Source organism: Platalea leucorodia (genome assembly GCF_965183815.1).
Source record: "Platalea leucorodia genome assembly, chromosome: 2".
Taxonomy (NCBI): domain Eukaryota; kingdom Metazoa; phylum Chordata; class Aves; order Pelecaniformes; family Threskiornithidae; genus Platalea; species Platalea leucorodia.
In genome coordinates, this window is record NC_138824.1 from 24,846,878 (window position 1) to 24,873,340 (window position 26,463).

A 26,463-nucleotide genomic window follows, 5' to 3' on the forward strand; every position below is an offset into this window, starting at 1 on the left:
TATTTAAATGTCAATGTTAACTTTTTGTTTTGTAAAAGATGAGTAAAGATGAAGCAAAATCTGTAACTTGGGTTGTTATTGTGAAATGTGGACTGAAGAACATGAAACATGTTGGGATATTTTCTGGGGGCGGCTGAATGAGTGTATTTCATGTGCCAGTTCTCCTTCAGTGTAGAATGACCTTGGCTTGGGCCAGTAAGTCTCAATTATGGCAGGTTACACCATCCTCTTATGTACCATGCTCCTAGCCCATTCCTCCTTGTGGATTCTGGTTGATTTTTATTTCTGATGTTATAGTTCTGAGAAGTTAGAAATGTACTAGATCCTCCTTGTATAAGAGGTCAGTAGGAAGAAAATGCCTGTCTTGGAATTCACAGTTCAGGACAGTGGTGACTGTGAGGAAGCATTTTAAACTTTTAAATAAATAAAAATATCAAGGCAATGGCAATGAAATTTTATTGCCTTTATTTTTTGTTACATTCTTGACTTGTAACTGCCTTGGTACACTGTCTCTAAAATCCTGATTATCCCAACACATGGTGTCTAGATTTTTTCACCGTCTTTTGTATTAATTGCTTTTATGTAAGTAAAGCTTTCAATTCAGCTTCCTTCTCTACAGCAGTGGAACTTTGCATAGCTTAGGATGGATCAGGTGTATTATTTGTATCAGTTTAAAGGGACTGAGAAACCAAGTAACTGAGTTGTTTTCATAGTTGGAATTTAGGAAGAAGATACTGTTGCTTATCTGCAGTCTTTTGCTTAAAAACTTGGCTCTATGGTATAGAGGAAAGACTTCCATTTGGTCCACTTTGTTCCTGTCCCTACTTCATTCTCTATCCGCTGCTTGTTTGACAGTATTGGCAAATTAAAATTAGTGATGTGTAACACTTCAACAGCACTGCTATTTAGACTTTTGGGGAAATTGTGCTCTATTTACTTGTTTGGAAAACACAAAGTACAGTTTAGATGTCTGTTCTCAGTCTAAAAATCCAAGCTGGCTAGGATTTATTATTACTAAGTGGTGGTAACAGTTCATACAGTAAGATAAGAAGATTTTTGGTTGCATCTCTAAGTGTGAAGATCAAATGCATTCAGGAATGAGTGGTTTTAGCTTTTCTTTTGTGGACTTCTTGAAAGTTTTATTGTAGTATAGGAAAATCTACCTGAATATCAAAACCATTGCTGTCTTCTACAACATAGATTACTGAAAACAATAAAAATCTTTTGTCCAGTTTTTTCTTTCTTTGTATGGGTTTTGTCTGTATATTTCTATTTGGATTTTGTTTGTAAAAGTGGGACAGATAAGGTAAACATAAACTAGCTAAATGACATTGACTTCTTAATTTCTTTCCACAGTTTTAAAATTGTGAAATCATGGCTCATTCAAAGACGAGAGCCAACGATGGAAAAATCACATATCCTCCCGGAGTCAAAGAAATCTCTGATAAAATATCTAAAGAAGAGATGGTGAGAAGGCTAAAGGTTAGTAATCAAGTAACTGTTTGCAGATTGAAGTTTCTTGTATGCAGCATTCAGTGATCATATTACTACATTTTCTGTCTGAAAGGATTATTTTTTTGTTTGGGCTTTACCTTTCCCATGCTCCGAAGGAGGAACTTGTTGGTTATTGTGTCTTCTGTTCTACTGCTTTCTTGAAGTGATTTGTCCAAAAACATCTAAATGCGTTAAAAATCACAAATGGAAATAGGCTATACTAATTGCAAATACTACTTAAATTTTATTTCAGCTCCTACAGTCAGTCAGTACTCTCAGAGAAGAAAATACTGGAAAGCATGAAAAGAGAGTCATAAGTTTGGAAATAATATGGATGTGTCAGAATACGTTCCTTTTCTGCACTTGTGCTCTTTGGGTTGATCATAAAAACCCACTTTATTCTCATTATTTTAGCCTGTATTGTAATGAAAGTAGTCTTTGATTATACTGCATATTTCTGTCTCCTGAATTTTTTGATCACTTTATTTGGCCTAACTCTACAGGAAGGCTGGAGAGATTTGGGGGATAATTATGTTACTACAGTTCTTTATCTACCCATGTACTCTCACAAAAAGGAAGGCCTGTTAGTATCGTGCAGAAGGAGTGCCTGCAACTCGGGTTTGCTCTGTGGAACAGGAGGGAACAGATGTGTGAGAGGAACCTTAAGTATTCTGACAGCTGGAAGAGCTTAATTTGGAGTTTGTTTTCTTAAGAAGTAGTTTTAAGTCAGTTTAAACTACTGGTAAATGAACCAAAACCAGTAAAACCCCAAAACACAAGGATTCCTTCTCCCCTCCCCCCAGTAACCTGTCTGTGCTTTAGGCATTGGGCTGGTAGACTTTAGTCAGTATACTGCATTCTATGATGTTGAATAGAAGACGACACTTGTAGCTTCTATGGATGAGTGACTCCTAGCAGAAGAGATTATTTGTTAGCACTCACAGATCTTACGCATTTCTGATCCACTCCATCTCCAAGTTATAGTAGATTTGGAAAGGAAATAGAAACTAAATAGTTGGAGTTATGAACTAGCACTGAAGACAAAGAAGATGAGAAATGTTTGGAAATGATGAATAGTGAGAGAAGAGCATTTTTTTCCAGTTTCTCTCAGTACACAAGAACCAAGGCATCATCTAATGAAATACATTAATTTTAGACCAGCAGTCTAATAACATATTTTTCCATAAGTTATTTAACTAAATTCCAAAGCTTATTACTGTAGAAAGGTGTGGGAAAAATTGAATGGGTTGAGAAATATGGGCCACATTTGGAAGATGAAGCTTGAGGAGTATTAATCATGGTGGTCTGGGTGCGATTTCAGGCTCAGAAATCCTCTAACGTGTTGCTTTGCAGGAAGCTAGAAAGGTATGCTAGGAGAACTAGCTTGTTTTTCTTTGTTTTTCCTTAAACACTGTGACAGATTGCTCTGGAGACAAGATGACTGATTTTGTTGTCCTGACCAGTATGGAAGTTTATGTTGTCAAGGAAGAGAAACTGAAGGTTCATTTCTAGAGTAGACAAAAACCATACTTGTTGCAAGAACTCTTGTGACACCTGACTATTTATCCATTACTTTGTTAATTATATAAATCTAACTACTTTCCATAGAAGTGAAAACAATTCTGGTTTTCAAATTACTTTAATAGTGTGTAAGGGCACCAGCGCACTTCAAATGGTTCATCTTGTGTCTGACTGGGGAGGACTTTATGTTTCTTTCAATGGAAATTATATGTGTTCATAAGCTACTAATCATCTGTGCCTTTTAGTAAAGGATTCTAATATGCTTGAAAACTTTACAGCTGCTGTGATCCTAATTATGCAGAAGTCCTTTCTTTTTTTAAAGTAGATTTGTTGCTACCTGACCAATTACAGTAAATTTTTTTGGGAGGGGGGGGAATAAAACAAACCATAGCAAAGTAAAATAACCTGTAGTGGTTTAGGGTTGTGGCATTTGGGGTTTTGTTTGTTTGTTTGGGGTTTTTGTTTTGGTGGTTTTTTTTTTGTTTGTTTGGTTTTTTGGGGGGGGGGGGACACGACGACGACGACGACACACGATGACACTTCACTGCCATCATTATTTTTGAGAAATATCTCTTCTTCCACTGGTGAAATAGATGGGAGTTTTGACTTTAATTCTCAGGTTTGTGTAATTAAGTCTTTATTACCATTTTGCTAATTTTAATGAGAGTTGAACTCCTTAAAATAACTCTGCCTCTGTGATCCAAGTAAGTTGGCAAAAAGCATAATTACTTTGTTTTGTCAATAGGTATTTCTCCGCCGAACCGTTTTTTAAAATATAAGAATTCTCACCAGCTAGCAGTTACTAATTATGGCTTTTCTTGCTTTTGTTCTGCTTGGGGTGTTAAATACTTTGTGTCCCAGACTTTTTTTCTTTTTCTTCCATAACTTTAGTATACTGGATCCTAATAATACTAATGGGCATTTTAGTCCTGTTGGACAACATGCATGCTGCTGGGCTGTGCTGGATTTATATATGCTTCTGCTGAAAGTGCATGCTCTGCTTCTGAGCAGCACAGGGGATAAACTTGTCCTCAGAGCAGTAGTAGAGAAAAACTTGAAGTTGAAAGAGAATAGAGGGGAGGATAAGTTGTAACCCTAAGTACTTTAGGGAGAAATAAATATTTTGAATAAAGCTTTGCTGTCTTCTAAATTTTTCAGTGAATGGCCGTAACAGTGAATGCTGTTGTGGTTTTTTGTTTTTTTTTTTTTTTTTTTAATTGGTCAACTTGATTATATGGTTTCTCAAAAAGATATGTGAAGTACTACAGCTAGGCTTTCAGTAACTTTGCTGAGACTGTGTGTTGGGACAATCGGCAGAGGACTTGACTAGGTCCTTCCTGTACCCTGAAAAATAAGACACTGGTTTCTCAAGTACTACTGCATTGCTAATAATGCTTCTGATGGAAGTTGCATGAAACCAGAAAAGGAACTTTCAATAAGGACCTTGTTACACAGAGTACTTCATTTTATGTGCTGATGTCTGTCTCTCTTTTTAGATGGTTGTGAAAACTTTCATGGATATGGACCAGGACTCTGAAGAAGAAAAGGAGCTCTACCTAAATCTTGCTTTACATCTTGCTTCAGACTTTTTCCTCAAACATCCTGATAAGGATGTACGTTTGTTGGTAGCATGTTGCCTTGCTGATATTTTCAGAATTTATGCCCCTGAAGCTCCGTACACTTCACCGGATAAACTAAAGGTAAATTAAATTAATCTCTTTTTCCACACCAGGCTTTTAAACTGAACGATTGATATAATTGATTATAACTTTTTCTTTAATTTCTCCCTTTATTTCTGGTTCAGCCTGAGCAATCCAAGGTTTTCACTAGATTCAGGGATAGGGACATTTGGTCAGGTTCATCAGATGAAGTGATATGTAGTATATCTTCCAATAACTTGTAAAGTTTTGGGTTTATATTGAAAATAAATATTTTATTGAACTGTCATTGGGATTTGCAGATAGCGGTCTGTTACTTTAGAATTATTGATATGTCTATAGTTTCTATCATAATCTCTTGCAAGATAGCTAATTCCTTCAATTAGGAAAATACCCCTGCTGTTTCCAATTAATCTACCAAGAGATGATTACTGCATTTTCATAAATAAAGGCCCTATTGAAACAAAGAAACAGAGGATAATTATTTCTGATATGAATTGGAAAATTCTGCAATTACAAACATCACTGATCCCACTAGATGGAGATGGTTGATAGAGAAATGCCAGGTTTTAAAAGGCAGTACAGATCTGCTGCATTGTTTCAGAAAAATCAAATTTTAGATTGTTTTGTGTTTGTTCTTTTTTACTTTTTAATAGAAATCTAACTTTCTTTCCAACTCACAACATCAAACTACTTCCCTTACACAGTTTGAATCTAGAGTGATGCACTGAGTCTTATAGTGTTATCTTCCCCTGCAAGATTTTCTGCAAAATGTGGGGTTTTTTTGTCTCCCTGATTTAAAAGTGTGTGGGGGCTTTTTTTGTTTTGTTTTGGGGTTTGTTTGTTTTTTCCACAGTAGGGTAAGATGGTTGTGGTGGAAGGTATATGTATTACAGTGGAAGAAATCACTCAATTTCTGATCTAGTGGTTACACCAGAAGTGCTTCATAAGTAGGGCAAACAGTACAGTTTCAACTGTAGTACATCCTTCGTTACCAGACATACTGGAGAGATACCTAGGGATTTCTGTTGGCTGTGTTTTCTTAATTCTGAGTTGTTGCACCTGTGGTTACACAACTATCTAGTTACCTTACTTATTGATTATACCATCTTCAACTGGAAACAAACATTAGCTTTCTCTACCGTGCTATATTTAAGTCTGTTTTTGAGGCATCCTGATTTCTACTTCAGTTTTGAGCATATGTTTTCCTTTGCTTGTTAGGCTTAGAGGTTTTTTTTCTCTTTTTCTGGGGTGTGTTAACAAGTGATAATATTCCTCCTTACAGAATTTCGTCTATCAGATGCTACTAAGTTTCAGATTTTATAGTATATAATATTGGAAGGTTTACATTACTGATCTCATACTTGCTGTATAAGCATACTACTACTACTTGGATAGAGCTCTGAACAGACTAGGAACTTCCACTGTCAGCATTCAGTTCTGTAATCTGTGCAGATTTCAGAATTCAGTTTCTTGGTGCAGATTTCTAAACACATTTTGAGAAATAAAGGACAAACAATAGAGACCTTTGCCTGGGGCTGTTGAGGTAAGTTTTTGCAAGCACGTTTCCGCTGAACACAGCTTTTGTGGTTGCAGGACAAGCTCTGATACACATGTTGAAGAGTTCCCTCCACTTTATGACAAAGAGGTAAGAGGAAGAATTCTTCCTCTTGGGTTGTATCTTGGCACTATTTTTACCCAGTATTTAGTATCATATCCATACTGCAGCTTTGAGTCTCTTCTAGTATGTTTAGCACCAAAGTCAAAGATGGCAGAGGGAAGTGCTGAAAGGGGTAATTTCTTGAGAGGGGAAAACTTAAAATTTAAGTTTTTGCCCTTGCTTCAGACTCTTTGGCTCTCTAATTTATGCATTGTGCAAGTGAGATACTGAGAGGAGGGATCAGAATTTGAGGTTTCCCTCTCTTTTGTGTGTCCTCAGTATAAGTCTTACATTCCTCACCGAGTGTTGAAAGAGCTTTGATAACAGGGATAGAAAAAGCCACGAATAGGCTAAAAGCAGAACTGGAGCAGGATTGCTCTTCTGGGATCTGGAAACTTCTAACTTAAGTCCTCCTCAGTTTGGGGGAACCCTAGAGCCCAAATCTAATTTTCTAGGGGGGAGGTGTTATAATCACCGGTATGTATCAAAGAAAACTACTTGGACAAACAGGCTGTCTGCCTGACTCAGTTGAAGTGGAGATGTTTAAGGGTGTATGTGGTAGCAGAACTTCAACTATCTGGATATGTTCTGTGGTGAAAGCCATGGCTCTGATGCTTACTGAAGCTATTATGTGGTTAACTGGTATCAAGACAGCAATCCACAAAAAACATTCAATGTTCTTCCTAAAGTTGAAGTATAAGCAATTTTGGTTTTAGTGTCTGCATTCTAATGTAGACTTGCTTTATGAAGTCTGATGTGAAACCATATTGTCCAATTTGTGAAAATGTTGCAGTTTCTTAGCTGCAGCCAAAGTTTATTTTATCCTGTGTTTTGTGTTTATAAATGCGTGTTCAGATAGTATATTCTGTATGCTCACAGAAGAGAAAATTTTGGGGTTGTATTACACTAGGTATTAAAAATTAGTGAGTGCTTTTGAGTTTAGTCTGTCTTGCTTCCTTTATAACAGGAAGAGGAAAAAATAAATAGGAGTAAACTATTACTCTTTCAAATGATGCCATTATTATTTGCGAAGCATTCAGATGCTAGACGTATTGTACGTGTATGCTATTCATTAATAAGTGTATTCATATACAACACAGTGATGTGTACTTGATAAAAATTTGGAAAACTAGTTTTGGTCTCAATAGGGTCTATGAATCATGTTCAGTAAATAAGTGTTCGTACTGAGCTGCAGGATAAAAAAATAAAGATACTTTGTTAAATGAACACAATCCATTTTTGCACTGATTGAGGTTCATCTGTACAAGTTTAATAGAATAATCATACATAGGCCATGAGTTCTAAGATGAAATAGTTTTTATATTTGGCATTGGTCATTCTCTCAGTTGCTCGCTTTCTTCTTTAATTGAATCTTATCCTTTACTGAGACTCATTTTTTATGTCTTCTAAACTTCACAGCACCTTCCGGTGTACCAGTTTTTCAGATGATGGAACTCCTTTTGGGTGGGCTGCTGGCCTGCTAGTGGTCTAGGCACTAGTTTTTAAGAGGAGATTCTTCAGACTGGCTTTTGTTTGTGGACTGAATGCTCTTTAATGGCTGGAGTCCATTAGGCGTGTCCTTTGAACTGTGTTGTCTGGTTTAATTTCAACTAGAGTCTAGTTTGTGTACTCTGTAACTGATCTGAAGTGTGAATCAAACAGTGATTCTTCTGATCATCCTTATTTAGAACTTCAGAGGCACAATCTTGATCCAAACTCAAACATTAATGTAGCCGTATCTCTGAACAATGTGCTTGCTGTGCTTTTTGCCAAGAGATGATGGTGTCATGTGTAATCTAATTATAGTTTTTTACCTAGAACCACAGTAAGTGCTCAGCTTAATGATTAAGGCTGGATTTTGTGGTTGTAGCCTTAGAAAGAAGGAACTCCCATTCTCATCTTTTGTCCATATCATTATTCTTGGGTGTTGAGCGGAAATGGTTCTTTGATAATCTTATAGAAAAGCTTTCTAGACTATTTCTAGCATAGTTTTTTCAGGGTTAACTGTAAGGCTTTCTTGTATTTATTGTAGCAACTTCATACCTTCTTGGAGTTTATTTGATTCATACCTAGGTTGTTAGATAAAATATTATAGATAGTTGAAGTTGTGAACACTGTCTCTAGTGATATGTACTTCTGAATCTTTTGATTTAATATAGTAGTTATGAATTTCCAGCTGTTAATTATCTGAATGTGAAAAGCATTTTAAAAAGACACTTTCCCATGTGTTTCCATTCTGTTCGTAATTGACTGATCCTTATAACCTGCTTGAAATTATTCTGTGTGAGACTTTTCTGAAGAAGTCTTCTGGTGCTGAAAGTTGATAAAGGAAGCAGGAGAAACTTGGTTTATTGGTTTTTGCAAGAGACGTGATTTGCATCAGTAGCATGATGTTTGAGAAATGCACAAACAGTACAGTGTGATCCTATTCTAATACTCTTAGGAAAGCTGCAGTGGCCCACTGCTTTGTTCCCCTTCTGCTGCCGAAACCTATTGCAGTATAAGTAAAAATGTAAAATTCATTTTCCTTCTGAATGATATTTATGCTTCTGCAGCATGTCAGCCAGTTGTCGCTTGCTTTGTCAAGTTGAGTGTTTTTTCTTTGGAAAAGAAAAACTTTTTGCTTCCTCAGAAAAGCTTACTTTCTCAACCCTTTAAAGAAACATGAAGCATTTTCAAATTACTCCTTGACGTTCTCTGTGATGTTTTGTAGATCTTCTTTTGGATAGTGAAATAGTCTGTCTGTCATTGCTGCGTATTTTGTAGTGATGAATAATACTAGTAATTTAAAAAGGTAATTATTTTAATTTTGAAAGTCTCATTGCAATTGATTAAATACCTATCACTTTTTTCTTTTCAGGATATATTTATGTTCATAACAAGGCAACTTAAGGGTTTAGAAGATACAAAAAGCCCCCAGTTTAATCGATATTTTTATTTGCTTGAGGTAAGCTTCGTAACTTATTTCATGGTAACTGATAAATGTAATTTTTCAATTTAATCTTGGATTAACTACTCCTTTTATTTTTTTTCCTGTTCAACACAGAACATTGCTTGGGTCAAGTCTTATAACATATGCTTTGAATTAGAAGACAGCAATGAGATTTTTACACAGTTGTACAGAACGCTGTTTTCAGTAATAAAGTAAGTATTGTCACCCCCCCAATTATAATATATTATTGCATGGTTCAGGTCAGATGTTTCTAAGCTAGGTGTTCAGTCTGTTGTGTGACTTTCAGCATTAACAAGCTTAGTTTTGTAATTCAGTTTAACTAATGGTAGCAGTATAACTATAACACGCTGTCAGTTTTGCCTGTTGTAATTAAACAAAACACACTGCAAATCATCTCTTTTTCCAAGAAACTTATTGATTGTCTTTTACTGCATTTATTTTATTTTGTTCTTGAAATTGAAAGGGAATGGTGCAATATGCAATTCTAAGGAATTTGGAGGATTGTTGCTATAAAAACATGAGTCAGAAAATAGTGGACACTGGAAGGTACTGCTAGAGATCATCTAGTCTGCCCCCCTTGCTCAAATCGGGGTCAGCTAGAGCAGATTGCCCAGGACTGTAGCCAGTTGGGTTTTGAGCATCTCCAAGGATGGAGACCCCATGGCCTCTCTGGGCAACCTGTTCTAGTGCTTAATTACCCTTACATTTAAAAAGTTTCTCTTTCTTACATTTAAATGGTATGTCCTGTATTTCACCTTGTGTCCATCGCCTCTTGTCCTGTCACTGGGCACCACTGAGAAGAGTCTGGCACTGTCTTCTTTACTCCCAACATCAGGTATTTAAACATAATGATAAGTTCCTCCCTAAGCCATCTCTTCTCAAGGCTAAAAAAAAAAAAACAAAACAGTCAGCTCACTCAGCCTCTCCTTGTATGAGAGCTGCTCCAGTCCCTTAATCATCTTTGTGGCCCTTTGCTGGACCGACTCCAGGATGTCCATGTCTCCCTTATGCTGGGAAGCCCAGAACTGGATACAGGACTCCAGATGAAGTCTCACCAGCATTGAGTAGAAGGGAGGGATGTTCTAATACACTGTCTTTTCATGGTAGGGGCAGATACAGTCCTCTTACTCTTTTACTACAATAGTAAATGAAGAGGGCATGAGATTGAAGAACATTTTGGAAAGTGGTATATGCAGCAGAGAAACTTAAGTATTTTGACTTCTAAGAAAACTTGTGATTTGACTATTATATTCTTTGTTGTTTGGCATCACTATAGGGAGTACTTGGAATGGAAGTTGTACTTTATGTGAACAGTACACTAAGAATTCTTGTTTTTAATTTCAGCAACGGTCATAACCAAAAAGTACACATGCACATGGTTGATCTAATGAGCTCTATCATTTGTGAGGGAGATACTGTGTCGCAGGAACTTTTGGATACAGTGTTAGTTAATCTAGTGCCAGCACATAAGGTAAGACTTAATAGTGGCTTAATTTATTTTGTAGTTGTGATTTGTTGGATGTATGTATTCAGATATTTAGATTTCATTGTGAGAATACCTGTAGCAACTGTGTTCCTATTACTTGGATTTTTTTTTTTGTTTGGTTGGTTTTTTTAGCAAACAAATCCTTTTTGAGAGCTGGAAAATTCAATAGCGTTTCATTGTTTTGATTCACTTGCCATAAACCAAAGTATCAGTGGTCATAGTAATCTAAAAGCTTTAATATCATTTGAATTTGTACACAGGTTTTTTATATATGGTTAATACCAGTAGAACTTAATATAAAAGATAGGTATATCCTTTGGAAAGGTTTTAATTAGTGTAATGCTCTATCAACAGTTCAAACTAATGTGCTGCCCTAAGTGGGAGGGAAGAAGTTATGATGGCTGATTTGTAGTTGGCTCCGGTGTATTTCAGAACTGTTGACTGGGTGTTATTGAAAGTACGTTGGTATGTTTTTGATGCAGCCATGGAACTAACTGTTCAGAAATAGTGGTGCCTGAAGAGCCCAAGTGATGGCTGTCTTTCCTTAATGAATAATATTTTGTCAAAAAAAAAAGTATCCTACAGATGAACTGAGGAAAAACTTTAAACTTTGCATGTGTTGTGACACTTAAATATTTAAAAAGAAAGGAAGCCTGACTTCTTTCTTCAGAAAACTAGCTGAGTCCTACTGGAACTCTTGGGCTACAGCGTAGAACATGACGTATAAGTTGTGTATGACAAAAAAAAAAATCTGGGAAATTATCTAGGAAGTGTGTAGTTAGCTGGATTTTGGGCAGTTCTGGCTGTCATCTGACAGCGCTTTTTTTTTTTTTTTTAAATGTGTACAGGAAAAGGCTAACATACTTCTTAGAAAATACAGTAAGGTTAAGTGGGTATTAACTGGGAGATTTTTTCAGCTTCGGAATGCCCTTTGTTTCAAAAAAAACCCCAAACAAACAAAATCAAAAAACACCCCCAAAAAAACCACAACAACAAAACCCCCCAAAAAGGTGGTGTACCTGAAGAAACTGAGTAGACTTTTCATAAGGTTCTCTCTGAAGAATATAGCAAGTAGTGCAACACAGTGTGCCTTACCAGAAGCCACCAATTTCAGTAAATAAATGGCACATAAGTTATTTTTCTGTTGACAGTCAAAGACTAAATGCTTCGGATAGGTCAGTCACTTTTTTTTTCACTGGGCATGTTTCGGCTGTGTCCTTCAAGGAGTCTAGTACGTTTGTGCCAGGACCACACTGAAGTTTGTGTGGCTAAAACTCAGATTTATGAAGTAAAGCCTTGGAATACAAGAAACAAAAGCAAGACTATGCAAAATACTTTAGTGTGTACTTTCTCAGTTGTTAAGCATCTGTTGTTTCATTGTGTCACCTGTGTTGAACTTAATTTGACTATACTGTTTTTGATTCATGTTTAATAAACTGATTTTGAGTTGAAGAATTTGCATCCTGTTAGATTGGCTATAGCATTGAAACAATTCTGGTTTATTGTGGATTTAAAGTTACTGACTGAACGTTTTAATAGGATAAGGTATTTGGAGTTTTGAGTTTTTCTTCTACTTCTCTTTTAATCAAACTGGCTCTTTGGATACGATGCTAGTTTATAGCTTGCTTTCTAACTGGAAGTTTCATAACTTGAGACCATATTCTGAGTACTTTTACCTTTGTTTTAATTTTTTTAACCTTTTTCATACTAGTGGAAAGAAGCTTCTAGTATTTTTCTGTTTCATCTCAATATGTTCATATAGTGTTTATTTAAAATTCTGGAGCTTACATAGTTATCTAACCACTTGCTGTGGCTACTAATGTCATGTTGGAAAAGTGCAATGAATTCAGAGTGAGAATTTTTCTACTCATGTCCATTGAGCACAAAACTACAAGGGGATTAAGGATAAGGTCTACCATAAAGAACAACTGTGTCTTGGCTGACCTAGCTGTACATGCTGTGGAAAAGGGAAATTGAAAAATCAGACTGGCCACTAAAAATGGCATAATGACAAGTCCTGATGTAATGGTGAGAAGGGAGTCGTTATCTAGTGAGATTCCCTGGGGACCAAAAGAATATTTTTGATGGAGTAGAAGGAGCATAGATTTTTTTTTTTTTTTTTTTTTCCAACTCAGATTTGAAAATGATCAGATTGAGAGATTGTTGTAGATACTAACAACTATGTTTGTAGCAAGTGACACAGGCAAGTGGTGTATTTTTAATACAACCACAAGGAACGTTGTGCATGTGAGGGCATGTGGCGTGCCCTTGTGAATAGAATGACTGTATTCTGGAAAACAGTGATAGAGCCAGTATGACTTCTGGTGTAGAAACAGTTGTATTGGGTAACACTTGGTTGAAGACTTGAGGAGCTTAATCTGTATAATTTATCAAAGGAGCAGTATGTAAGTGTGTATTGGGAACAGCTCCTTTAATTTTGGATCCGGGATGCTATGGACCTTAGCATCTGTGTGCAATGGCTGAAATTCAACATTAGACAGATCAATGCAAAAATTACATGAATATTTTTAAGAGTTGTAGTAACTACTTGAAAAATTTACCAAAGGCTAATTCAATGCTGTTACCTCAATGCTGTTACCTCTTGAAATGAAGGTCAATATTTTTTCCTAAGAGAAATGCCAGATATGGTCCGTAGTCCCAAGTAGTAAGTCTAACAAGCAATGCTGCTTGCAAAACGACTGCAAAAACTCAGGCATAAGGAGCATATACTGGGGACATGACGTACTATCAAATGTCTGTCTACCATAATTAGTAGTCACTGCAGTAGTCTGAGCTGCTCTAGCTCACTTGAGTTTGTCATCCATCTCACTTGGCTACAATAAAAACCATATTGATGTAAACCTGAATGAAAGTGGCTGATGCTAGTATCATAAAACAGGTATGTTAGCATATGCAGAGACTTGCTTGAGTAGTACAGCAGGTATCAGATAATTCAATAAAACAGTAAACTTAACTTGTCTGACCATGTGCTCAACTCTTAATTTCTTTGATGTTTAATTATTTTTTTCCTTTTGTGGTTTCTCCTTCTTTTCTATGTACTCCACTGGAATTCTTTTGATAGGATTATATTAAAAAGGGAATGAAATAAATAGTGTTCTAAACCCAGAAATGACCAGAAGCAAGGGAGAGGTAGTCAATATGAAAAGGCAAGAAAAATTAATAGTTTTCCTTTCCCTTTTAATTGTCTTTTTAGATTATAAAGCCTTTATGGCAGCACCTGTAAACAATTTTGTGTTTGTGCAGTGTGTTAGAAGGCAAATTGTACTTTATTTCCTTGAGTGTTTGCCAGAGTGTTCCATTTTCAGCCTCAGGAGTACAACAGGGAATCCCACATTGCACATCCCACATGCTTTACATGCTTATCTTTTCAAAAAAAGTGATATTGACAATTAAATTCCTAACTGTCTCTACTAGGAATTTGCTTAATAATTAGTGTTATCTATCTTGGCAACACTTCAGCTGAGCTTTTTCTTTGTCAGCCATCCTTAAAAACCTGTTTCCCTCCCCCAGCAGAACTGGAGAGTCTGTTAAAACTGTTTTGTCAAGTGCTGTTGGATACGAATTCTGCTGCTATGCCACTGATAATAAGAATAAAATTGAAGACTCTTAAAATTCCAGGAAAACATCATGTTAAAATGTATGTTTTTTTTAAGGATATTTGCTCTAGATACAGACTTAACATTTCATTTTACTCCTAAATTTATACAATTAAGGACTGGATTGATGCTAGCTAGTCATCCTTTTTGAAGAAAAAAATAAGGGACATGCATTTGTTTTCTTTTTTTTTTTTTTTTTTTCTTTTAAAGGATGAGTACAAATTATTTCACTCTTATTTCTTTGAGCTGTGTTAAATTGGACATTCAGAGGCAACTGGAAAAGTAACTGAAAAAAATCAGTGGGTATGCATTTCCATCACTGCTAACCCTGTTGTGCCAGTACAAATGATTTTTGGCTCTGTGGTAAACTGTCCTGCAGAGCATTGTCTATATATACGCAAAAATGTCTGTGCCATGCTGTCAGAGAGGTTGCTACTGCTTCTTGTGTCTGCAGTAGAAGTTTGTCAAGCATTCTAGAGAAGAGCAGGTATGAAAAATGAGTTGGCAAAACTCCTAATGTCTTCCAGAAGCATAAAAAGCTTGAAATGCTGGCCATATATACACAAAACTTGTGGTAGGAATTGAGACAAAGGAGAGCACTTAGGCTGACAAAGACGGTCTGTCTTCAAATATTATTGCTGAAGGCATTCTAAGCATTAAAAAAAAAAAAGCTCTCCTCTGTTTATTAACATTCTTTTGTGGGAAAAAAAAATGGAGTTTTTTTTGGTGAAAAGGTCTGTTTGCAGCATCATATAAGTCTATTTTAGATGTTAAATGTGACTTCTCAGTTATCTAGCAGAAGATGTGTTCTGCCTTTTCATGGGTTCTTCTTTGTTTTGTCCTTATCAATCAATACTTATTTCTGCTTTTTCCTTCAAAATGTAGTAATTACTAATGATTACTTTAAACAGTGTTGCCAGCTGATGGCTTAGTTTCCAACCAATTCAGGACTCTCGAAAGCTTATCCCTACTGGGTGCTTACATGCTCTTAGAGGCATCCTGATTAAGATGATTGTCCCTATCAGTCAGGGCCTTCTTAAATCATGAAAAGATCTTGAAGTACATGTCAATTTTTTTCTGAATGTATGGAAAGATTGAAGAGAGGATAATGATAGAAGAGTTAGATAAACACAGAGAAGAAATTTGTTAAATTAGGTCTTACCCTTATAAAATTTCTCCTTCAGGCAAAGTTTAGAGTATCTTTGTGGCTGTTAAATTAGTCAGAAAGATAGGTCTGACATTTTATGAAAGATCTTTGAACCTATTTGGTAATGGCCTGGGTTGCTCCTGTTTTCATTTCAGCTAAGGCAGTGTCACTTTTTCTTGTTTCTGCTTTTATCCTGAAGCTGGAAAAGGGAGAAGAAAACTTTCTTGTGTGCTTTTAAGATTTCTTTGGCATTGTTATTTTCAGAAAGTTCAGCCTCTGGATGTTTGAGGGCCCTGGGTATTGGCACAATTAAATCAAGTGCATAAGGCATGAAAAAAATAGTTAACTTTCCTTAGCCAGTTGTGATCTAGACTATTTCTTCTCTTTACAGCTTTTTTTTAGGTAGAATGAAGTGTAATATGAATACGTTACTCAGGGTTGCAAATAGCTACTTCTAGCATTTATCTTGGCAAACATTAAGGTGTTGGGAGATCTTTTGCCTGGCCTTCAGTGGCTTCATTATGAAAGATCTCTGTTCTTTCAGACTTCCTTTCCGAAGACTATGTAAGAATTTATGTTTAATTTTTTCAACTTTAGTTATTACTAGTTGTGTAGATGAATTACAGCAGCTTTTTAAAAATGAACTGCTGTGTGAAAGATACAAACTGAAACTGTAATTGATGTGAATCAAAACAGATCCGCCTGTTGGAACTCTGCTATGCTGTTCAGACTTGTTTTATATGTAAATCAGATCTTGCTCATGATCTGGAGTTCACTCTTACCCAGGTGAAAACTGTTTTCTTTGTTTTGGTGGAGGTGAACTGTGGAAGTCAAGAAGGATCAGAGCAAGAATTGCAAGTGACGTACAATCCTTATTACAGTTATTTGTGCCTATTACTTCCTGAACAGTCACAACTCTAGCTAAATAACAGAAAACAAGAGATACAGGTGGAAATGGTGGTTGGGGGTTGGTTTTTGTTTTGTTTTTGTCTTTGGGTTGTGTGTTTGGTTTTTTGTTGGTTTTTGGGTTTGTTTTTTTATATTAACCATAAAGAGCAATCTAGCATGCCAAACCTTCTCTTTTCTGGGACATGAAACAGCTGTACAATTTTGTAAAAAGACTGCCAATGTTGACCCTTGTATCTTGATTAGATAAGAGAAGAGGAAATTACAAGGATATTAGCATCTTATGCAAGCATTTGAGTGTCTTGCCAGAATTGGGATTTTTATTCGCCTTCTGTAGTAGCCCTCTGAGTAAAACAGATACTTCAGGCATGAATCTTCATAGACTTTTGACTTTAGTCACCTAACTTAATTTCATCAGTAGGCAAGTCAAAGACTCCTTTTGTTTTATATTAACAGAAAATGTTAATCTGTTCCCACTGCTGTCTAGAACCCTATGGTTTTACACAGTTTTTGAAATTACAGACAGTACTCTACATCTCTTTGCAAATCTTCTCTTTTTCATTCAGATAGCTATGAAGAACCAGGTGTGGCAAAGCATCTTGTGTTTGCTTTTCATTGTACTAAAAGGAAGGTTTTTCTCCTTTTATGGATGAGATGTATCTAGAAAAAACAACCACAGACTGCCCCTTTATATTGTTGTCTTGTAAATGGAATATGCTGTTTTTTTTTAAATTGCAAAGACCAATCAAAATTGGGGGAGCTATATTTTTACAGAGACTTCACCTATTAAAAGACTATTTGGTATTGAAGACTTTTCCTTCATTCTTCTATATGTTATTCAAGTCTGCAGTGGGTGTCACAAGGGCTGAGTTGCATTTTCTTCTGAAAATTTTTGAAAGATAGCTGTGAGATAGAAATTGGAGAAAGGACATAGCACCTAGAGGGTGGACAACACAGGCTGGGAAAGGAAGGAAACAATGATAGAGCGATAATGCAATTAGACAAATGAGGGATAGGAATGTTGTGGGGTGGTGGTTTTTTAATTGGTTTTTGCATTAGAATCTCATTAATTTGTATTCTTCACTCTTTTTTGTTCATGGACTAAAATTCTAGGGTTTTTTCTTTGCTATCTCAGTCAAACAGACTGAGTATCTTTGGGAGGTACTATGGGGAGACTGTGATGGTGGTTCACAGGTGGCTGCTTGATGCAAGGACAGACTTGTACCTTCTACCACAATCCTGTTCAGAGCCTTGTTTCTGTGGTGACTGTAAATGCCTTGGTGTTGCTTTATATCGCTTTCCTGTTTTTTGGGGAAGCTGATAAGGAGCAGCAGTAAAATGCAGGAACTGACTTCAGTGAGTGTCAGGCTTAGATGGGCAACTGAAAAGTAAGCCCCGATTTGCCAGGAAAGAGTTTTCTCAGTAATATCAGTGGAGACTACAAAGCTCTGTTTGGACTAGGTTTGTTTTTACTATATTGTCTTTACAACTGAAAGTATAAAAAGAACAGGCTATGTCTTTAACACATTTACCAGTACATGGTAGCTTTAAATTTTCGTATTTATTTTTAATGCATGTGCTTGAATTTATTTCTGTTTTTTTCCTCCCAGAATTTAAACAAGCAAGCCTATGATTTGGCAAAGGCTTTACTAAAGAGGACAGCGCAAGCAATTGAACCGTACATTACTAATGTAAGTGAAGACTGCAAACAAACATGGAAATCAATACATTTTTTAACTGAGCTGTATTATAAAAAGAATGAATTGCATATAGTCAAATAGGGCTGTAAAAGAACTTTTACAAATTCTCGATTGTTCTTTGAGAGTATTGCTACATTAATGAAGCACTGCGTAACCTGTCCCTTTGAGTCTAATTCTTTACCATATAGAAATGACTAAGCCCATAACAATTTTGATTTCTGAAATAGAATGGATAGTTTACTTTCTGCTGTCTTGGGAGGCCTTGCGCCTCAATCCTTAATGTCACTGGAAAACCAAATGTACTTATAGGTATTGTTCTGATAAAAATATATAAATACATTGTTCCTGTGGCAAAATTCTTTTTCTAGTGAGGAGATGAGACTGTTTAGAAGCTAAGAGAAGTGAAGATAGCGCAGAATTTTAATGCCATTTTCACAGGAGAAGAAGAGGAAACAGAATCTAAGAATAGATAGTAAGGAAAAAAAGCAGTGAGTGGATTGAGGGTTGTAGCCAAGTTGAGTGTAGGCATCACAGGCATTGCAAGAGAAGAGGGATGAGAGGAAGTAAAGATTAGACAGGAGTATGCTCTAAATTAAGTTGCACAATAGAAAAAAAAAAATTACCTTTTTTTTTTTTTTTTTAAAAGCAGTTAAGGATTTAGCAGGTCTCATGGCAGCTGTCCAAAACCTCAACAGCTTGAAAACAATAGAAAATTGTCAATGTTTTTTGTTGCTTTCAGACTTGTAACACTTGTGGTACTTGGAAAGTGGGTACCTTCTAGGATTTAAAAAAATAAATCTTCAGTGAAAGCTCTTATTCCAAACCTGTTAGTCAAACCTGCTGTTTGGGAAGGTATTGCTACATGGGAACGTGTTTTTAATGTTGTTCATTTGTAAAGTTAGATTACAAACTGGGTGACATTTTGTGGGTTTTAAGGAAGTCTGTACAATAAGAATCTTCCTCTTACGGAAAATATGTACATGCAGTCTTCTGTTCTTGGTTTCCCACAAGTGGGAAATATTATGCTCTCTGGTTTCTTTGTTTTGAAAGTTACTTTCTTTCTTAAAATATATTAAAGATACAGTAGGAGTTAGTTGCCTAACCAGAAATATATACATTCTAGGCAACTCTGTATCCAGAAAAGGAAAACTTTTCTGCAAGACAGTATGGAGTCTTTAACTTCTAATGAAATGTGCTTATCTGTTGTTTTCTAGTCATTATTACTAGAAACTGTTGACTTTTTCTATTGCATCACTTGTTGGCGTTCACTTTATAATCTTGAAAAGTGGTAGTCTTCATGTTCTTAGTTTCTTTACTGATATGATTAACCTCATCAGGTACAGAGGGTCATGATGTTCATCTGTCCTAAGTTTGGGAATAGGAAACTAAAGTGCCAGTTAAGTGTATTCTCTTGCCTTAGTGGCAGGTGGGAATAGTATGATTTGTTTAGCCACGCTTGTGTATTCTTTTAACCCAAAGAGAAGAAAAATTTTCCAAATTATGCCCCCCTTGTCCCCGTCCCCTATCCCTGCCCCCCCCCCCCCCCCCCCCTTACAAGTAGGGGGTAGTATTCTCCTATTTAGTTACTTCTTACCCATCTATTATGAGAGGATATAGTTTAAAGTAGTGTGGAATTAATACTTGATATTAGAAAATATTTTCTTTACTGGTAAGTATGAAGTTTCCCTCAAGTCTGTCAAGTTTACCAGGAACAATTGCCTTACAGCTGCATTATGCTGCTTGTAAATATAAATTCTGGAACAGTCAGTTATTAATTCCTATGCTTTTACTTACAACTCCTTACCCTGTCAACTGTGTAGTGTAGCAATTAGCCAGTTGTTTCAGCCTTGTTTTGACTAAATGTTAGAATGCTTTTAAAGTGATTGTTCTCAATAGTGAAATAACTCTAATTATAGTAATATATTGTAAAAATATCTGATGCACTGGAACTCCTCTAAAGTTGTGTTTCTTAAATTATTTGTAGGCTTCCTATGGTAAACTAAACATCACTTTTTATGTGCCTTCCTTTATGCACAATATTGATTACAAAACAATGATATTTTAAGATTTCTACTACAGAGTCGTCCTGATCTATGCATGCCCGCCCCCCTCCCCCCCTTTGTTTAATTGTGGTGAAATAAATGTTGTAAGATTAAAAGGTAGATTTAGTGGTAGACAAGCATAGTATTTAGAAGAGTGTATATATACTCGTTATTGATGTTTACTCTGTTTTATTTTCCAGTTCTTCAATCAGGTCCTCATGCTTGGTAAAACATCAATTAGTGACCTGTCAGAGCACGTGTTTGACTTGATTCTGGAGTTATACAATATTGACAGTCACCTCTTGCTTTCTGTTCTACCACAGCTTGAGTTCAAACTTAAGGTAAACACTTCTTATACTTTCTATATATTTGAAATCTGTGCTTTGACTATTAATATGATTTTTTTTACTTACAAGTTCATGAAATGATTTAGCATATAAAAATAGTACTTATATGTAAAATGTACTGTCTCTGCATTGTTTAAAGGAAAAAATCATAAAAACCCTCAAAAAGAGTATTAACTTCAAATGTATTAACCTACAGTGCATGTGCGCATATGTTGGGTTTTGGTTGTTTGGGGTTCTTTTTGGCTTGTGTCTTTCAAGCAATAACTTGATTTTTTTGATGACTTGAGAATCTGACCTGTTTTGTTCCTTGGTTTATTGTAGTATTTATTGTGAAAGGCTTTAATATGTTGAAAGTATCTTGTGCTGCTAGCTGTGCAGAGAAAGTATATCTGTTCAGAATAGTGAATTTTGGCAGGGAGAAGTTGGGCTCCATGTTAATGGAAACTGATGTACTGACAATTTTGTCTAAATAGAAGGTCTGTGACAGGTGGAAACAGAGCATTGGACTCTATACATATGTCTTCTAGTCATTGCTACAATGACTCTTATGAATTTTCAGGCTTATTTCTTATGTCTGAAGGATATCTGGTGCTAGCTATCTATTTTAATAGGTATTTTTTTTACTTTCTACCATTTCAGAGTGTCTCCATCACTTGCAGAAAATCAGTATAATGCTACTCCCTGTATTCTGCAATACTTTTATTCTGTTTGTCATTCTACAAGATTTCTGTGGAAGTGGGGAATTTGATTAGTTTTATATTACTAAGTTTGAAAGTGATTTGTTACTAAACTTGAGGGCTAATGTGCAGTGGGCAACTTTTAAATTTGCATGTATTATTGAGGACAGATTTTAGGTTTGTAGAACCTTTGGCCAGTTCTCACTGCAATATTTATTATAGTGACTTGTTCATGCCTATTATTTTTTTCACTAATGTTGCTAGGCAGGCACACTACATTTGTTGAATGAATTGTTTTTAATAGTTATAGCTTTCCATTCACATTTCAGGAAGAAGTAGGGTTCAATTTACTGCTTGCTGTCTGTGTCTTAAAGTAGACCTTTTTCAGCCTTTAATTCATGTTCTTACAGATGCTGAACAATTATCATTCTCAGTCCAATAAAAACAGTACTGCTGAAGCTGTTATTCAAGAGATTTAATCTTAAGTGCTGCCACATCCTTTTTTTTTTTTTTTTTTTATAGCCATAATTGGAGTAACCTTTCCATCTTTAGGTCCATTTAAAACTGCAGGTTCTTGAAGTGTCTTCCTGCTCCTTCATTTGACTCTCGTATTCCACTATTTCAATATGAACTTCTTTTTTGTATCCTATTTTACCTTTGGAATCAGCAAGTTTAGTAGCCCAACACTGTCAACCTTTCCCCCTCACCCCCCATCCCATCCCCCGCAAAAGGACTTCTGGTCTCTTCCTTCAACTGGGTGATTTCAGCCCTAAGCATTTCCACGTTTTCTTTGTACCTCTGAATTTACAACCCGTTTTTTTTTCTTTTTTTTTTCATGTTTGCATTTCTTTTCTTTGCTTAGTTGTCGTGGTTTAACCCCAGCCAGCAACTCAGCACCACGCAGCCGCTCGCTCACTCCCCCCCCGGTGGGATGGGGGAGAGAATCAGAAGGGTAAAAGGGAGAAAACTCGTGGGTTGAGATAAGAACAGTTTAATAATTGAAGTAAAATAAATTAGAACAGTTAAATAGGCAAAGCAAAAACCGTGCACACAAACAAAACAGAACAAGGAATTCATTCACTACTTCCCATTGGCAGGCAGGTGTTCAGCCATCTCCAGGAAAGCAGGGCTCCATCACGCGTAATGGTTACTTGGGAAGACAAACGCCATCATGCCCCATGTCCCCCTCCTTCCTTCTTCTTCCCCTAGCTTATATATATACTGAGCATGACGCCATATGGTATGGAATAGCCCCTTGGCCAGTCTGGGTCAGCTGTCCTGGCTGTGCCCCCTCCCAGCTTCTTGTGCACCCGGCAGAGCAGGGGAAGCTGAAAAGTCCTTTACCACTGTGAGCGCCACTTAGCAACTACTTAGCAAGAACAAAACGTCAGTGTATCCTCGACATTGTTCTCATCCTAAACCCAAAACACAGCCCCATACCGGCTACCAAGACGAAAATTAACTCTATCCCAGCTGAAACCAGGACAGTATCCACCCCTTATTCCATACCATTTCCATCATGCTCAGGTCCCACATTATCCAATACATCCTCTTTAACCACCACCCCTGTTGTCCCAAAAATGTCCATTGAGCTCGTTTAGTCCATGACTTTGGGCTCCATCTGTGATAGTGGTCACTCAGGACAGGAGAGGTGGTGAGGTGGTGTGTTGCATGGAGTTATTGGGCACCAAAGCCAGCTCAGGTCAGGTCACTGCTGCACTTGCACTGCTTCTTGTATGGCTTCTCCTCCATTGGTTCAGGTGGTTCCTGCTATGGTAGTTCCTATAACATGCAACTCAGATCATGGGTTACAACAATTTAAAGGTATTTCCATCACAGTCTCCACCCCTGGCCCCTTTGGGCCAGGTTTAACATTGCAATGAACTCCTCCCCTTGCTCCTAGCCTGGCTAGCAACAAGGGGTTCCTGCTATAGTAATTCCCATAACATGCAACTCAAATCCCAGGTCACAACAATTTAAAGGTATTTCCATTACAGTCTCCACCCCTGGCCCCTTTGGGCCAGGTTATAGGGTTTAACACTGCAATGGAGTCCTCCCCTTGCCCCTGCTCCGGCATGGGGTCCCTCCAACAGCACAGTCCATGAACTTCTCTAATGTGAGTCCTTCCCACGGGCTGCAGTTCTTCACTAACTGCTCCAGCGTGGGTCCCCCACAGGGTCACAAGTCCTGCCAGCAAACCTGCTCCAGCGTGGGCTCTTCTCTCCACGGGTCCACAGGTCCTTCCAGGAGCCTGCTCCAGCACAGGCTTCCCATGGGGTCACAGCCTCCTTCGGGCATCCACCTGCTCCAGCCTGGGGTCCTCCATGGGCTGCAGGTGGATCTCTGCTCCACTCTTAACTTCCATGGGCTGCTCTGACATGGGATTATCCACGTCCACAGACGCTTTGGGGTGTCGTGCTCCCGCAGGAACTCGTCCATAGGTCACAGTCCCTTCAACTCGAGTTGACACTGGAGTTCCAGCCTGTCCAGTAAAGCAGCACAGAAAAACAGCGATGCCCTGGCCATCTGCCAGCCCGGGTACGTGGCCATTGCTGTTATCAAAATGTTCCCAGGCACAACACAGTAAGATGACTCTAACATACAGTAAGGCAAGCAAGCCCCATGGCAAGCACAGAAGCCTGCCGATTAACAGCTAAACAGCAATAACAGCTATAAATTCGATCTAGCGCATTCCAATTAAATCTGTTGTTATCTCGAACCCTTCGAGCCCCACGTTGGGCGCCAAAAAGGACTGTCGTGGTTTAACCCCAGCCAGCAACTAAGCACCACGCAGCCGCTCGCTCACTCCCCCCCCGGTGGGATGGGGGAGAGAATCAGAAGGGTAAAAGGGAGAAAACTCGTGGGTTGAGATAAGAACAGTTTAATAATTGAAGTAAAATAAATTAGAACAGTTAAATAGGCAAAGCAAAAACCGTGCACACAAACAAAACAGAACAAGGAATTCATTCACTACTTCCCATCGGCAGGCAGGTGTTCAGCCATCCCCAGGAAAGCAGGGCTCCATCACGTGTAATGGTTACTTGGGAAGACAAACGCCATCATGCCCCATGTCCCCCTCCTTCCTTCTTCTTCCCCCAGCTTATATATATACTGAGCATGACGCCATATGGTATGGAATAGCCCCTTGGCCAGTCTGGGTCAGCTGTCCTGGCTGTGCCCCCTCCCAGCTTCTTGTGCACCCGGCAGAGCAGGGGAAGCTGAAAAGTCCTTTACCACTGTGAGCGCCACTTAGCAACTACTTAGCAAGAACAAAACGTCAGTGTATCCTCGACATTGTTCTCATCCTAAACCCAAAACACAGCCCCATACCGGCTACCAAGACGAAAATTAACTCTATCCCAGCTGAAACCAGGACATTAGTATACTATTTTTAGATGATGAACGTGTGTATTGTTGCTTTTCATTTCCTTGATCCTTAGTGTACTTTTCTTCTTGTGGTCTAAAACCTTGAGGATAAGGTGTTTTGTGTTTGACATTTGTAAGGTCCAGTTTAACAATGTTTCCAATAGGCATGTACATTTTGATAGTTACATTCTTACTGCTCTTATTCCTCGATATCTGGTTGAACTCAGTACAGTTGTGGCTATTCAGAGAGCATGGTACAGCTTCTGTTTGAATCATCTTGTTGCTTCAGGTGTGTTTTTGATGCCTTAAGTAATAAGGACAAATAATATATGCCTATTTTGTCCTGTTGGCTGTCAAATGTAGTTTGACCCATCTTTTACAGAAAAAAACCCCTATATTTGGAATAGGATAATCCTGGTTTAAATCATGAGACGCTGGAACAGGTTGCCCAGCAAACTTGTGGATGCCTCGTCATTGGAAGTGTTCAAAGTCAGGTTGGATGGGGCTTTGAGCAACCTGGTCTAGTGGAAGATGTTCCTGCCCATGACATGAGGGTTGTAGTAGGCAATCTTTAAAGGTCCATTCCAACCCAAACCATTTTTATGGTTCTAAATTAGTTGAGAGGTCTCTAAGATCTTTCTGTGGTTAAAAGGGTATTTTGAAGATGAATGTTCTGAAATATTCATGAAATATGGCCAGCCTGTGGTTTTTCTGAGATCAACACAAGTTTGCTCTTTATGCAGACCTGCTAGCGATGATTAAATACTTTCCACTCCAACAATAGCTGTGGCTTTATTCTAAACAGCAGCAGCTAGTGTCAAGTGTTTTTAATTCAGGTCCAGGTAAATAGCATGTTAGTGTGTTGAGAAGAGTGTGATTTTTAATGAAACTTAGAGTGCTTATGGTAGAAGGCAGCTGATGTTTTGCTTGCCAGTCTATATTGAAATATGGGAGAGGGGAGATGTCTTTTTGAATAAAGGTCAATTAAAGTTAATGACACAATAACCACGAACTTCAGTGAGTTCTGCATATCATTCAGAGCTTGACTAGATGACTTTGACTTTTCTGGATTTGGTACATATTATTGCATCTTTTTCCATGCCTATAGTTTGAGTCGTGCCTTCTGAGCTCACTTGCCGTGGACTCTCTACTAGGTATTTAAGTAGAAGTTTGTGGAGTCTATTTAGGTCAAATGCATAATTTCACAGGGACATCTAGTTTTTATTCCATGAAACTGTGATACAGCTCTTTAGTATACGGATGTGACAAAAGAAGTCAAACACTAGGGGCAAATACTCAAATAATGCTTATGGGGTAGTGGGACATTTACTGTATTCCAAGATCTCATAGAGCTGCTTTGCTGCTAAAGAGGTTTGTATTACTCTTAAAGCAGATGATGTTGAAGGAAAGCTGTGGCTGTCTCAACTGTTGAGTTGTCAGTTTTGAGGAGTGAAGATGTGTCAGAATGATCTTGTCTTGCATGCATTGAACGCGTGGAAGTGGACATATGATCTGTGCTTTTCAAAGATAAATTGGGTGATTGTCCTCTGTTTTTGAAAACATGCATTTTCTTTATAATTGGCTTCAAAAGCAGTGAGTAAAAAAAATTTTGGCCAGATAGAGTAGCCTCATGGTAGACTTCCTCTGAGCAAGACACCAAGTGTTCTGGCTCACTTTAAAGCTGATGCTTTAAAAAAATATATTTTCAGGTGCAAACTTGGCAAGTTCTGCATGAATTTGAACAAAACCCGATATTTTTGATCATTTCAATGAAATCTAATTTAAAAGACATAAATCAATTTCTTAAAGCATTTTCTTATGTTTTCTGTAGTTTGAGCCATTTTTATCCAAGAGCTGTTCTTTTTAAATTCTTTTGACATTGTCTAAAA

The 26,463-nt window shown here is 37.4% G+C and overlaps 1 protein-coding gene across 3 annotated transcripts in view; it reads left to right on the forward strand.

Moving 5' to 3' along the window:
• Positions 1–1,374: 1,374 nt before the first annotated feature.
• PDS5B (PDS5 cohesin associated factor B) overlaps positions 1,375–26,463 on the forward strand; it is a gene marked incomplete at its 5' end in the record, with an annotated part of 95,516 nt that continues 70,427 nt past the window's right edge. For 2 of the 3 annotated variants that reach the window (XM_082335743.1, XM_082335744.1), the window contains 7 exons: positions 1,375–1,482; positions 4,512–4,715; positions 9,194–9,280; positions 9,380–9,477; positions 10,631–10,757; positions 18,053–18,133; positions 20,385–20,525. In XM_082335743.1, the coding sequence (XP_082191869.1) occupies positions 1,375–1,482; positions 4,512–4,715; positions 9,194–9,280; positions 9,380–9,477; positions 10,631–10,757; positions 18,053–18,133; positions 20,385–20,525 (846 nt within the window). The remainder of the gene's footprint in view (positions 1,483–4,511; positions 4,716–9,193; positions 9,281–9,379; positions 9,478–10,630; positions 10,758–18,052; positions 18,134–20,384; positions 20,526–26,463) is intronic. The other variant, XM_082335745.1, reaches the window with a different exon arrangement.